Source organism: Bufo gargarizans, chromosome 4, assembly GCF_014858855.1.
Source record: "Bufo gargarizans isolate SCDJY-AF-19 chromosome 4, ASM1485885v1, whole genome shotgun sequence".
Classification (NCBI taxonomy): Eukaryota; Metazoa; Chordata; class Amphibia; order Anura; family Bufonidae; genus Bufo; species Bufo gargarizans.
In genome coordinates, this window is record NC_058083.1 from 383303678 (window position 1) to 383318831 (window position 15154).

Here is a 15154-nt window from a genome sequence, read left to right on the forward strand (position 1 = left end):
AAACTGATAAGAATATGGCTTAGGCCTTATGCATACAGCCGTATGTTTAGTCCGCATCCGTTCCGCATTTTTTGAGGACCATTTTGTTGTGGACGCAAAAGATGTGGACAGCACGCTGTGTGCTGTCTGTATCCGCTCATCCATTCTGCGGCCCTGCATTAAAGATAGAACATGTCCTATTGTCTGTTTTTCAGACAAGGATAGGACATTTCTACAGAAATTAAAAAATAAATACCAATAGAAAAACACGTATGGCCATGTGCATGAAAATAAATAAGTGTTTATGAGGTCAGGAGATCATAAATATAAAATACGAGCTGCACATGAGCCATAAGATGACAGGATTCAAAGAAAACAGAAGATGACAACCTGAAGACTGATTTTTTTTTTTAACCCTGCCTCTCAAAAACGTCTGAACCTTCTTAAAGAAGATCTGTTACCTCTTCTGACATGTCTGCTGTAGTAACTACTTGAATTCTCCATGTAATAACAATTCTAGAGCATTTGTTTTTATGACTCTATGTTGTGCCATTCCTGTATTATTCCTGCCAGAAGTTTACAAATAAATTGCCAGCGGTCTGTGGTAAAGGTACTGCTGGGCTACCAGTAGCGGGTGTGTCTGACTGTCCAATCAGTGCTGCTGGTGTCAGACTGTGCAGGGACACACCCCCAACTGGTAACACCCATCTCTACCTCTACTGCAAGCTTCTCACAATTCATTCATAAACTTCTAGTAGAAATAATAAAGGAATGGCATAAATGCTGTAGAATTGTTATCACATGGGGTATGCTAGTAGTTACTACGACATGTCAGGAGAGGTGACAAATGAAAAAATGATTTTTAGCCATCAATTTATTTTTATGCAATTTGATTTTATGCAATCAATAAAAAATGCCCCTGAAAGTGTACATAGCCTTGAACACTCTACATTGTGCCATTCCTATGTTATTCCTCCTGAAAGTGTATAAATAAATTGACTTCTACTGTTCCCACAAATGTGCATGTCCTTACACAGTATGACCTTGTCAGCACCTTGATTGCTGATTTTATTTTCTCAGCTTAATTAAAAGGGGTTATCCCCACTGTAGATAGGGAATAAGTATCTGATCTGATCTGACCGCTGGGACCACAAGAACAGAGGTCCCGAAGTGCACCATAAAAATGGAGCTGTGCGCACATGCATGACCAGCACTATACTCAGCGGCCCCATAGAAGTGAATGGAGCAGTTCTCACACATGCGCACTGCTGCGCCGTTTTTTTTTGGGCAATTGGGAACCAGCAGTCCTGTGCATAGTGGATAAGTATTGTTAGTGGGATAACCCCTTCAAAGAAACTAATAATATGCAAGCAAATATTTAGACGTGTAGTTTAAAATAACTGGAGAATGTAGCTATTTAGATGGGTATGGACCTATTTATTAACTGATGTCCTCTTATATAATGACACTGTGTCCATAGTAAAGCTTTGTGAAGCTGTATTGATTTACTATGAATCGACTTCTATACTTTTTTTGGCCTGCAGGAGCTAAAGAGAAAAAACTGACACATTTATCAATGCATTTCTGCCAGTTTTCTTGCATTGAACATAATTGATCGCCCCCATCCACTAATTACATCTGCTGTCTTTTCATAGGTGTCAGAGAAAGAGGACATGGTTTTCTAGATGTTGTACTTTATAGGGGGATTTACAAACATTTTCTCCAGTGTTTTATACACTAGATAGATAGCTAGGCAGACAGGTGGATGGATAGATAGCTAGATAGATAATTAGACAGATTGAGAGACAGATAAAGAGATAGATGTTGTGGGGATTCTCTCTGGTAGTTAGGACTAGCGGATGCAGTATAGAGGCAAAGTACACAGTTCTTGAATCAAACAGCGGTGTTTATTCACACATTGGTGTATAACAAAATGCAGATAAGGTGTATCACAAAACGTAGGTGGCTTGGTGTTTGTTCACACACAAGTCCATAAACAATAAAAGTCACCTTTTCTCTTGGGTGTTAATTCACACCCTGTTAGCAGTTCAGCCTCATAAAGTCCATAGGAGGCCTGTTCACCGTAAGAGGGGCCTGAGTCCTCCAGCCCGGCTCAAGCCTCAAATCCCAGCACAGCCCTCAGTTCACAGCACACAGACTCCTGAGCTCCACTGTCAGTGGGAGGTAAATCCACACCTGGCAGTGCTGGCTGGTTTTTATGCATGGCAAAACCTGGCCTGGAACATGTGGACTAGTCACCCACCCAGCACTTTGACTACTCCCAGTAAGAGCCATCCCGGGTCAGCTATAGCAGCCATGCTAAATCTCAAGGTGTCAATTAGCAATAGCTGCTGCTGACACATAAAATACCGGCTCCTACTTCACCGAGGCCAGGAACCTCGGTGACAGATACCTTCCATCCTCGATGATTCCAGGTACCTTCTTATAATAGATAGATAGATAAATGCATATTCTGCTGCTCTATACAGAGATTGTTATTGATCCAAGAAGTCCCGGGTACATCATATCTTGTTGATAGTTTACTATTACATGTGAAAAATGTATTTTGTTACTTGGAAACCATCTACATTGGGTGTAGTAGAGCCCCCCTATTGACTATGATGGGATCTTGCATCTATATGTTGCTACCCAAGTTCTCAGTCCAGATTTCGGTTCTTTTCCCACATCCATGGCCCCTCTGGTTTCAGAGCGCGTGCTCATTGCTAAGTATACTTCATTTAACAGTCTATTGTCATTTTAATACAAAACATGGCCGAGTAAATCCTTTATTGCCTAAAAGTATTGATTACATATTAAAAGTGAACAATTGCCTGCAGTGTGTCATTGACATGTCTTTGCGTAAACTGGTTTAGCTATTGAATCTTTCATGAAAGTGTATCAATAATTCAGAGTTTAATGTGGCTTGTATTCTACAAGCTTTGTAATCCATATTAATTTTAATTGCCTAAAGTCACAAGACTACCCCTGCTCGAAATATTAAAGGCTCTAAGAGATTGGATGGAACTGTAAAAGTAAGATCGAAGCAAAATGTGAATGTGACTGCTTGCTTAAAGGGAACCTGTCTTGGAGAAAGGCTGATTTACATAAAGGGATCTTAAAACTATATTGCCACCCAGGATACTGGTCAGCAAGCTAAAAAAAAATAGCACATATTTTTTTACAAACATCTTACAATGCTAAAAAGTAACAAAATGAGTAATACTCATCTAACAAATCTTCTGCCATGCCAATGCCGATGCCTCCCAGTACATTAGCTGGTCTCCAGTGTAGCCTCCCCCTCAACAAGCGCACTTTATATATCAACATGACATGTGACTGCTGCAGCCAATGTGTTGCAAGTTGACACCGTTACAGCCAATGATTGCAGTGATCACTCTTGTGTTAACATATAAAGTGTACCCACTGTAGGGAAGGCTGCGCCCCTATCGTTGTTGATTTACATCACTTAAAGAGGACCTTTCATCGGTCCAAACATTGTAAGCTAACTATCTGGCTGTGTAGAGCGGCGCCCCGGGATCTCACTGCACTTAATATTATTTCGGGGCGCCGCTCCGTTCTCCCACTATGTCCCCCGGTATTTTCGCTGACTTGGTTATACTGGGAGGAGTCTGCCCTGTTTTTCCCTTGGCGTTCCTTCTCAGAGCTCACAGCCTGGGAGAAAAAAAACACATCACCACTCACATTTCCAAAGAAGTGGGCACTGTCTCCTGCTCTGCTTTCTCTATAGAGTTAGGGCATTGTCCCTACTTGTGGTGCACCTCCCTTGTCAATGTAAGTGATGCTGAGCGGGGCAAAAGCCTCTTCCTAACAGTGGAGACACCCTACGTAAGGTGGCTTATGTTCCCCCACCATACAGACACATCATCACTGTGGCTAGGCAACCCCTTCATTCTGCCAGTTCTATAATGAAACCTTTCTGAGGGAATTAAATATCCACCACTGAAAAATCTGGTCTAGATCTTATAATAGATATATGGGGTAATTTATCAAACTGGTGTAAATTAGAACGGGCTTAGTTGCCCATAGCAATTCCACCTTTCATTTTGGACAGCTCCTTTGGAAAATGAAAGGTGGAATCTGATTGGTTGCTATGGACAACTAAGCCAGTTCTACTTTACACCAGTTTGATAACTGACCCCAATAGATTTTATAAGGGGGTCCTACAGATTTCAAGGGTTCAGGTATTTTTGATAATGCTCGTACATACAATGCTATTCCTGCCATTAAAGAGCAATGGGAAAAGCTCTAGTGTGAACTGAACATTAGAGAGTGCCTTGGGATCCCTTTAATATGAATATAATGTCTGGGGTGTCAATTTACAGGTGGAGGTGGATCACTGAAACATCCATTACTTTTAATATACTGTACACTTACATTGTTATAATGCTGCTTTCGAAATGATTTATTATCCTTCTTATACATTAGTTTAGAAGGCAGACTGGGTTGTTTTTTTCGGGTTACTGGACTGCACTTGCGTGTTCATGCTCCCTATGTACTGAATAATTAAGAATCTTGAATAAACAAGCGAGCAGGATACATGTGATTCATTCTCGAGTCGTTTATATTGTCGCAGCACCTTATGCGTCAGTACACAAGGTTAAGATACAATATGAAGAAATAACAAACCCTTGCTGTACGATGTCCTTTATTCCCACTGAACTGGCTTTCTTTTCAAACCTATGTCTTGCAAGTCCCTATTCAAAAATTATTTCAGAATAATTTTGTATAAAAATGTCTCTTGAATTTGCCAGTGCTTTTACATTTTTTCTTATTCCCATTGAATATTGAGCATTACCGCATTGTAGCTTTTGCTGATCGATCCTTGGTTTGAGGGAAAACAGTGCCATCCACTGGCAGAACCAGGTGAATGCCAAAGGTTGCCCCACAAAAAGGCTGCAAAGCAAGTAATACCTGTGAATGGGGAATGGTATGCAGTTGCAATGTAACTGGGATTTAATTAAATTTATTTTATGATTAATGTAAATTAAAATCAGACATCATATAGTACAAAGCGAGAACCAGCACTGTACCTCACATGGATCCAGAGATCTCCCCATATATTGCTCCAATTGCTCTGCTAGATTTTTTTTCAAGCTGCCAGCTCATGGACATGTCATTTCTCAGGAGATGTGTCTGAAGGGTGGCACTGAATATGTGCGTCCACCTCAGTGAGGTGGACAGAGAAATTAGAAAAAGAGCAACCAGCAGGTGGCACTTTACAGATTGATTTAATTGAATAACTCAGTGGCTATACTACATTTGTAAGTACATGTAGTTACAAAAGTATTCAGATCCAGCTGCTGCTTTGAAAACTGTTGAATACTTTTTTGTGGGACAACCACTTTAACAGGACTTCCTTAGCTTTCAGTGCTGTATCAAGTACTTTTTACGGGTGTCCTTGACTCCTGCTAGATGTTATCTGCACATATTTGCCAAAATGCTTTTATATGGACCTCAGATGAATAATAGGGCGAATTAACATCAATCATGGCTAGCTTATAGCCAAAGGGGCATTTGCTCCTGAAGCATTAAGATGCCTTCACCCTTCTGTTCTTACCTGCCCTCTTTAACTTTTTCAGCTTGTCCCATATTTTTATAAATGTGTTAGCTCTGGGCTATGGTATTATTTGGCTATTATGTATTTTTTGGACACTGTATGTTATGCATCTGCATGGAGGTATTCTTTGAGCACTTTGTGGTACTATTATTTGCCGTGGTATGGTTGTATTACTTTGCTAACTCGTGGTAAGAATTTTTGGTCAGAATTATAGAAACATTACTTACGTTCTTCAAAAGAAATGGTAGAGAGCTGCCCATGAGTTTGGCCAGGGCTTACATACTGTAGACAAATAATGTAAAAAATGTAATGTAAAAACATATAGTACAATATAATGTAAAAAAATAATGTAAAAAATGTAATGTAAAAACATATAGTACAATATACAATATCTTTCTAACAAAGCTAGAACCACATGGATCCAGAGATCTCTTGGTTGTTCTGGTAGATTGATAGCAAGCTGACAGCTCAATGGGGGCTGTCTTTTCAGCTGCAGCTCAGGGGGCGTGTCCATGCGCTTCCTATCACAGCTCCGGAGGCAGTTGAATGATGAAACTGAGCATGTGCGACCATCTCAGTGAGCCGGTCAAAGAAATAAGAAATTAAGTGTCCCTATACAGATACATTTTATTGATTAACTCAGTGGCTATACCAAATTTTTCATTACATGCAAATACAAAAGTATTCAGATCCAGGTGCTGGTTTGAAAACTGTAGAATATTTTTCGTGGGACAGCCAATTTAATGACCATACTAAGGTTTATGAGCAGAAGTCATACGTTTAGTGGTATGGTCAGGATCAGATACTATACTGTGACATCAGGAAAGCCATTCTCAAATAATGCTTAGGAAATACCTTTCCCATCCTTGGCATTAAATGTATGTTTCCTGCATTGATCCTTAATACACCCATTGGAAACCGACATTACTTCAAGACTACTAGTGTATTAAAAGGATTCAACAATCTGATCCTGAAAACAGCAAATTTACATTTAAAAGTATCTTCCAAATGATCCCTAAAGCTCAACAGCTGTTACACACTAGCGAAATGGCCCAAATTTTCCATTGTATGATGTAAATGAAAATGAATGATTCCAATGAGTCCCTTACTCCTCTTCTGTCTCCGCAGAGCACTGTGGACAAACTGATTAAGAAGACAAATCTTGCTCTGGTGGTCGGAACGAACAGCTGGAGAGAGCAGTTCATTGAGGCCATTACAGTCAGTGCTGGTAAGTTCACATGTTGCGCACATGCTTCTGCTCACATGATACGAGTCACGAATCTGAAACCGTCATTAGGAGAATTGTATTCCTTTTTATTATGTTTGTTAGAAGGGTAATATGGCAATTAACCGAGGTTTTAGCTATGAAGGCAGTCGTAGTAGTCTCCAGAGACCGCGCTGCTCTAATTTAGTGACATTCCTCTCTCGGGATTGTGTCAGGGAACGCTTAGGTTTACGGAATTAGCGCTCACCCGGGATTTATTTCATTTTTACATCAAATATGAAACATATCGGCCATTGCTGTGTTTGAATAAATACATGTGAGTGCTAAGCTACGGCTTTTTCACAAGTTGCTTAATTCCAAGTTCCAGTTAGCACTGTTTGTTTCTCCCATCCATCACGATGTGGGAGATTTATTAGCACATAGCTATTATTCAGAGCGGACAATTCTAGATGTAAATCAGTCTACACATTTGATTGAGTTCTTGGCTTAGTGACTGGGATTTCTGCCTCCTTTTATTATCGTTATTGCAGCTGAACTTTACTGTTGCAATAGTTAGAAGAGCAGATTATCCAGGTATCAGGGACATATGCTGAAATCATAGGGCCCCATAGCAAAGCTTAGAATGATACCCACCACAAGTGAGAACTACATTTTGGCACACGACCGTGTATATTGTGCACTCTGCAAACTGTGGATCCGCAAAATACCGATGACATCCGTGTCACATATGTTTTTTTTTTGTGAACCTATTGACTTCTGCAGCAGTCAAGGACATGTTTTATCTTTTACGGAAATGACATATGGATGCAGAAGGCACACGGATGTCTTCCATGTGCTTTCCGCATATGTATATACATTCCTGAAAAGATAGAACATGTCCTATTTTTGGCCGCAAATGTGGAGCACAGACCCATTGAAGTTAATGGGTCCTCAAAAAAACTTATGCAACACAGACATCATCAGTAATTTGTGGATCCACGTTTCGCGGACCTCCAAATGCACACAGTCGTGTGAATGCCCTTTATAATGGTAGCCCAGTAAAAGCGCTCTTTTGGAAATGGTGGGAGCTCCTCCTAATCCAGAATGTTACTGCTCTTGTACCCTGCATCTACTTTCAGGCGGCGGTGCCATCTATGCTTGTGACTGCTGCAGCCAATGGTTGGCCGCAGCAATCATATGCTTAGACAGCATGTGAGCGCTGACTGGAAGCGAGCAAAGACCTCTTGGGACCAGGGACGTCTTAACAGGTATTTGATATCTTATTATTTTAAAGTGCTCCCAGCATTTACAAAAATGTGTGCACTGGACAGTCCCTTAAACTCCAGTGTAATTCCATAGCATAGCTTTGTAAGATTTAGACATTAAAGGAGATTTATTGGTGTCGATTCACTGCCCGAGCAAAGATAAAAACAATGCTTGGTGCAACTTTGAGCTCCTGGACACATTTCCTGGCGCTTTCAGGTCCAAATGCTATATTGCTTATACACCACAAAACTGGCTTCACAAAGTTAATGAAAAAACTGTCTGCTAGCTGCCACCACTAGGGGGAGCTGCAGATGTATGGACTTATGCAGCTACTGTTGAACTCAGTGGACACTATAAAGAACTTAAACAGTGAGATTACACCCGTGATGGCTGCAGGAAAGCCATGTGAATATGCATTGGGAAGCAACAGAAGCAGGTCAGTGCTAGGCCCCCTCTCAGTACGGTCTATGGAGGTTATGCAACTGCCAGTAATTCAGATGTATCAGAACATAAACGGAATCTTTGGCCTTGACTGCACATATGGTTTTTTATTGCAATTAAGGGAGATTTACTTTTCATCTATGAGAGTTTAATAACATTTTATGGTATTTTACATAATTTACCCTCATGTTATGGACAGTTCCACCTTACTTAATGTCAAGATAGGAAAATATATGGATCGGAATAAAAGAATGCATCCATGCCATTGACCTTTGCTCACAAAAAGGAGATTGGACATTTTTTCTGTCAGGGATATGATATTTCCGGTCAGGGATGATATATGTAGGTTAATATTTCATCCTCACCATTAGATGTTCATCTGTTGCACAGAAAAATGTAATATAGTTTTATATAGCTTTTGCATTATTATTATTTCCATTACTTTAACAAATCATACCTTATGCTTTGAGCAGCTTATTCAGTGCACTAGAGACTGTGTACCAAAGGAAATGCTTCTCTTTTGCATCTGTGGCCTGCTCGCTTGTGCCAAGAACAATAGTATGTCAAACAAGACCTTTGAATCCATAAGGACTTGTTGTTTATCATGTAATATTAACGTTGCCGCTTCAGTGACCAAAATACATCTACTCAGGAGCAAATAAAAGTGTCTGCGGCTTAATAATAATGTGACATTTAGTATTCTGGACCACTTAGGCATTTTTCTATCTACTAGTTGTGATATATGTCACAAGGTGGTGACGCATATTTTGGGACTAATGCTCTATCATATCTATAAGATAACATACAGATGTAGCAGGATTAACACACACGCTCTTAACTCAAAATTATTAACTAATTGAATCTTGAAACAAAAGCCATTGAAAAGCAATTGAACGTGTTTGCTTAAAGGGGTTGTCCGGGTTCAGAGCTGAACCCGGACATACCTCCATTTTCACCCAGGCAGCCCCCACTGACTTGAGCATCGGGGCAGTTAATGCACAGGGAATTGCACAGGGAAAAGGCATTGTCAGGAGTTCCAGTGACGAACCGAGATCTCCATGGGCCAGTAAAACGGCTAGGGCAGCGCTAAAGCACGCCCATCAGAGCCGGTGACATCACCGAACACACTGCTGGGCGGAAGCCTCTGCCCGGCAGTGTGTTATTGTAAACAAACGATCTAGGACAGGGCAAGGGAGCGCATCGAAGCATGAGATGCTCCGATGCTAACATCAGGGGGGCTGCCTGGGTGAAAATATGGGACTGTCCGGGTTCAGCTCTGAACCCAGACAACCCCTTTAACTCATTTAGTTTAGATAACACATCTCATAAAGCATGTGTGTTCACTCTACTACATTTGCATTTGAGAGGTATATTAGGCTAAATGGTAGGCATGTAAGGCCTGTATTACACTAACAGATTATCTGACAAATTTTCTGACCAGTCATTGGTCAGATGGCCTATTACACACACACACAGATATTTTGTCATACACACCAACTATTGGTCTTATTGGACAGATATTGGTCAGATGGTCTGCTAGTATAATACAGGCCTAAGTCATGAACCCAGTGTTATGATCATGAGATAGTTCAGTGAGTCTAAGCACTTCTGAACTTGCCAATAACACAGACATTCTGGTAGCATGTATCTGGATCATGGAAACTTGAAAAGACCACTAAATAGAGACCACCAAAGATCCATCATTCTTCAGGGTTCTCAGACTTTTGTATTGTACTGACTTGTAACTCAAAACGTATGACTGACAACTCAATGTAGGAGCATCAGATCCTTATGCCTTTGACCAATGGCTGCAGGTGCCCTTCTGAATTCAACTGTATAGCCTTCTTCAGGACAGTGACAGTATATTGTGCTGCACTATGGTATTTGGCTCTGCTGGGGCGATATTTTGCGCTGTACTACAGTATTGCTGGCCCCGCCTTCTTATGCTGCCCCTGCCTACTTGTGTTGTCCCACCTGTAACATGGGGCCACTGTTAGTTTTTTTTCCAGGGCCACTTTAAGTTCCCAGTCTGTCCTTGGTGCCATCCATTGGATTTCATCTGTGCTTGGTATTGCAGCCCAGTCTCTTTTACTTGAATAGGACTGAGCTGTGCCTAGGCAAGGTGACTGATGAGCATGACGTCACTGGCCTAGGAAGAGTGCCGTGACCTCTTCAAATAGCTGACCAGCGAGGGTGCTGGACCCTCAACGGTCAGGTATTGATGACCTACTCTGAGGAATAGTAACACTTGGACAACCTCTTTAATGTTTTTGGGTAAGGAAAGCTATAGAGTCAGTGGGGGCTGTATTTCTTTTGTGTAGCTCTGTATTTTCACGGAATTAGTAAGCCGGTTGCTCTGACAACAGGGAAGTGTGGCTGGAATGTGGAAGCGGCTGTTTTTTGCGTTAGAAATATCTTGCCTAGTCATAAGTACTATTGACTCCAAGGTGATGGTTTTACAGAATGAAGACTGTTATTCTTACGACAGATGATTCCTGCAATTTGATCTTTGTTCTCTGGGAACCGCCAAACTCCACTTTCTTAAACACTTGACATTTGAGTATGACTGCACTTTGACTCAAATATGAATCTGAACTTGAGAACGCTGCTCTGAAGGACAACAACTGATGCTGCTAATAGTGTCAGATGTTCTGTTGTGTCTCCTGTGGATTCTTTCAATTAAAGATTTGAATTACATTACAGTCATCAAAGGCAAATGCCACAGTGCCCTGCCTTGGTGCATTTGGAGATGACACATTGCAATCAGTATCCCTGGGTCTGCAGAGACTGTTCGAGGTCACTTGGGCTGAGCTCCCAGCAATTTTTCATTTCATGATACTACTTTTTGTGATTAACTTAATTGTGGCTCTCAGTGCAGATGTTGCCAGCTGCCTTTCAATCCTGATTATGACAGCTTATCCCAAAAGCCCGTATACATCCTCCCGTTAAATCCAACAGGAGTCAAATTAATCAATCCCCAAAGGGATTGCTGTTGGGGAGATTTATGCATCAGTGCTGTATTTTATGATCTAGCAAAAGGAAATTTTCTTGAAATTTTTATTATTTTATAGGCCTGTCACGGCAATGTAATGTGATAGTGTATTAAAGGTTTTATTCAGCAAGTGGTCAGAAAGGCATTATAAGATAAGTCAAAATAATGGAGTGAAAAAGTCGCAAATTTTTGCTAAAACTGCGCAAAAATGTGCGACTTTTATTGACTGCGCTATGCTCGCTAGTTTTCAGAAAGTGGGCGTGTTTTCTTATGTAAATGAATCTCTAGACAGACTTACTATTGTGACAGTTTAAAAAGTCACAAAAAATTGGGCAAAAATTGCGCAATTTCACTCCAGTGAGGACCATGCTTATCTTATGCGACTTTGTAGTAGTACATTCGACTTTTTCGCAAAGACGTGCAACTTTTATAATGTTGCTTACTGAAGGATAAACTGCTACCGTCAAACCACATTTATCACAGTATTAAAGGACCATTAATAAATCTGACTTAGCCAAAAGTGACTTTGGACATATGTAAAAGTGGAGTAAGATGTAAGTGTAATGATAAATCTGGCCCATTGACTGCAGTTCTAATGTCAAAAGCTTTGAGAATAGTTTGCAACATGTGTACCATTAGCATGTCTTTGATTTATAATTTAGTGGTCAAATTAAATGTATGGATTGCATGCATTGCTGCTTCCTTTCATTTCGAAAGTAAAGGATTTGTATAGGCTTTATACAAAAAGACTGACAAATTGAAGAGGCTACATTGCCTGGCTGAAAGATCTGTCAGAAGAGATACCACCAACTGTAATATTTCCTTCCTTTGACTGTATGGCCCATGAAGTCATACAGGGCCAGACTGGCCCACTTGAGTACCATAGAATCATCCAGTGGGCTCAGGCTCTGATACCATAGAAGGCCCAGGAGAATAAAAAAAACATTTGGCTTTCTTTGGATACAGTCAATTGTCACTATGATCTATTTCTTTGATTGAAAACCCAATTAGACTTTATTGATGATATATGGTTTGGGCCTCGAGAATAATTTCCTCCCAAGCGCCTAAGCGCCTATCCATTTTCCATGGATACTGATTTGGATAGGGTTCCAGTGACTTAACTAAACTTCACAAAAATCAGAACAGGAAATATAATCATAGATGATCAGAACACAGAAGCTTATGGCATATGGACATCACATAGGAGAATCCCTCGCTCAGCACCTCCCTCTACTAGGCAGAACAAAGAGCTGGCAAATAAAAGATGACAGTGTATAAGTTCATTTTTGCTTGATTCACTATCTTTCTAGTCCAAAGAATGTAATAGGAAAGTCGATTCACTTATTTTCTTTGATTCTCCAAAACTGAATTGTTAGAGCAGACTTCTTGCCGGCCCTGACAATCATATGGGGATAGCCCCTCACTGCTGAAGAACTCTTTTTGATTAAAGAATCGATTCTCACATCTCTATGATCCATCTCAACTTGTCCATGAAGGAGTAGGGTTGCTACAAGGGCAGTCAATCAGTGGCCCATTCATTACTAATGCAAGGCCACTGATAACATTTAGCATAATAGTAATCTGATTGATTCACATTTGCATTAGTTACTACTCCTTTGCCAGGTTGTTCAGCCTTACGAACGTCAGAATCAAGAGTATAGGTAGGACGAAGAGGATATTGGCTGAGTTTGAGTAGTCATTAAATGCCCAAGGCTCATAAACCTACGCTTAATGTAAAGGGTTGATATTTTCATGTGGAAAAGGTGTCAACACTATGAGGGGGCCATATTGTAAAATACTGTTAAAACTACTAAATTGGTCACCGATTTTACATGATATAGTAGCCCTGACCTTCAGGAGGAGGACTCTGTGGATCACCATGTTTCTCCTGAAGGAGTAAATTACCTAGAAACGTAATGGAAATCTGTGACCAGCGATCTCACTATCCAACTGTTTGCATAGACACATAGCTGTGGTTCACCTGATTAAAAGACAGTTTATTTTGCCGAGGCTCCATTACCGAGTTATGAGGCTTTATATGCAAAATAAGCCTTTGGTGCAATGACGGACTAACTGTTGCTTTTGTTGCACCCAAACTCCACTCCCTTCTGTGTCCCTTTCTGCTTTGCTAGTGCCTGGCCCTATCAATCAAAACAGTGAGGGAGGGGCTGGCCACAAAATGGAGTGGAGCTTGAGTGCAACAAGAGCAGAGATGATGCCCTCATTGCACCAAGGGCCTAATTTGCATATTAAGAATCATAACTCAGGAACGGAGCCTCAAATCAACAAAAGAAAACTGGGTTTTAATCAGGTGAACTACAGCTATGTGTCTATGCAAACAGTTGTTTGATAGGAAGGTGGCTGGTGACAGATTCCCTTTAAACTTGAGTTCTCAATGTGTATAGCTATGTAGGATATTGTTAGTTTGATTTGTAATCCCATGTAGATAATATTTAGATGGTATGGTGAGTAAAGTAAAGTAGACCTATGTACAGTATGTCTCAAGAAAATACAGGACTGTTTCTTAGAGTAACATCATGTTAGTAATCAAAGTAGCAATGACAATGAACCTTCATATTAAATGGCACTGGAAAAACCAAACATGTTACATCTAATGGCATTAAATTGTTCACAAATGTAGTCATATCTCACCTGTAAATAGGCAATCACTTTTTATTTTCCCTATAGGGGATGATGATGATGATGACGAATGTGGAGAAGAAAAACTGCCATCTTGCTTCGACTATGTGATGCATTTTCTGACTGTCTTCTGGAAAGTTCTGTTCGCCTTTGTCCCTCCAACGGAGTACTGGAATGGTTGGGCCTGTTTTATTGTGTCCATTTCAATGATTGGTCTCCTCACAGCATTCATTGGAGATTTAGCTTCGCATTTTGGTTGTACTATCGGCTTGAAGGATTCTGTTACTGCAGTCGTTTTTGTGGCTCTGGGAACATCGGTACCTGGTAAGTGTGTTCCTTAAATACCTGTTGGATAAATGTTTTCGGCTGTGTCATTACTTCTACTTTCCTACATCACATCCTTTACAAGAGTATATTACCGTTTAGTGATGAGAGTAGAGTCGTGTCAGCCACTAATTCACACTAAAAGGTAGTTTGCCCACATCAAGAGGTATAATCAAGTGAAAAGAATATACAAATAAGTGAATAAATGAAGACGAAAGATAGGAAGTAGGTGTTGGTTGGTATAGTATTTTAAATGGGTCATCAATAAAACTACAGTGGAAGATTGCCTATGGTACATGGCACAATAAATAAAATGGTTTGTTTAAACTGAAGGTTGCGTGGATTCTTAGTATGGAGACAATTGACTATTATAGACCCCTAATGTACCTCTATTTACCTCCCATTTTAATCATATATACAAACTAGCTGCTCTCTTTCCAAAGAGAACATTGTGCCTGTAAGGCTACCAGATATAAGGTAGCTATCCTATATGTTAATGTTTGACCTTTTAACAGGCCTTGAGACATAATCTAGGATTATAGCTGAGTCAGCACCTCATCCGCAGATTGCTGTTTTAGGGTGATTGACCCCCATTAATTCACAGCAGAGAGAACTGGCTTAACTGGGTGAAAGGACTTTGTCCAGATCGTGGGGATACTACTTCTCTTTGTGAAGAACTCCCCAGTCACCCCAAAACAGCTGTCTGTAGATGAGGTACTGGCTTAGCTAT

General features: G+C 40.5%; 1 protein-coding gene across 9 annotated transcripts in view; it reads left to right on the forward strand.

Annotated features, from left to right (window-relative positions):
• Window positions 1-15154, forward strand: part of LOC122936247 (sodium/calcium exchanger 1) — a 544043-nt gene that overhangs the window by 487468 nt on the left and 41421 nt on the right. For all 9 annotated transcript variants that reach the window (XM_044292345.1, XM_044292347.1, XM_044292348.1 and 6 more), the window contains 2 exons: window positions 6686-6785; window positions 14149-14424. In XM_044292345.1, coding sequence (XP_044148280.1) covers window positions 6686-6785; window positions 14149-14424 — 376 coding nt within the window. The remainder of the gene's footprint in view (window positions 1-6685; window positions 6786-14148; window positions 14425-15154) is intronic.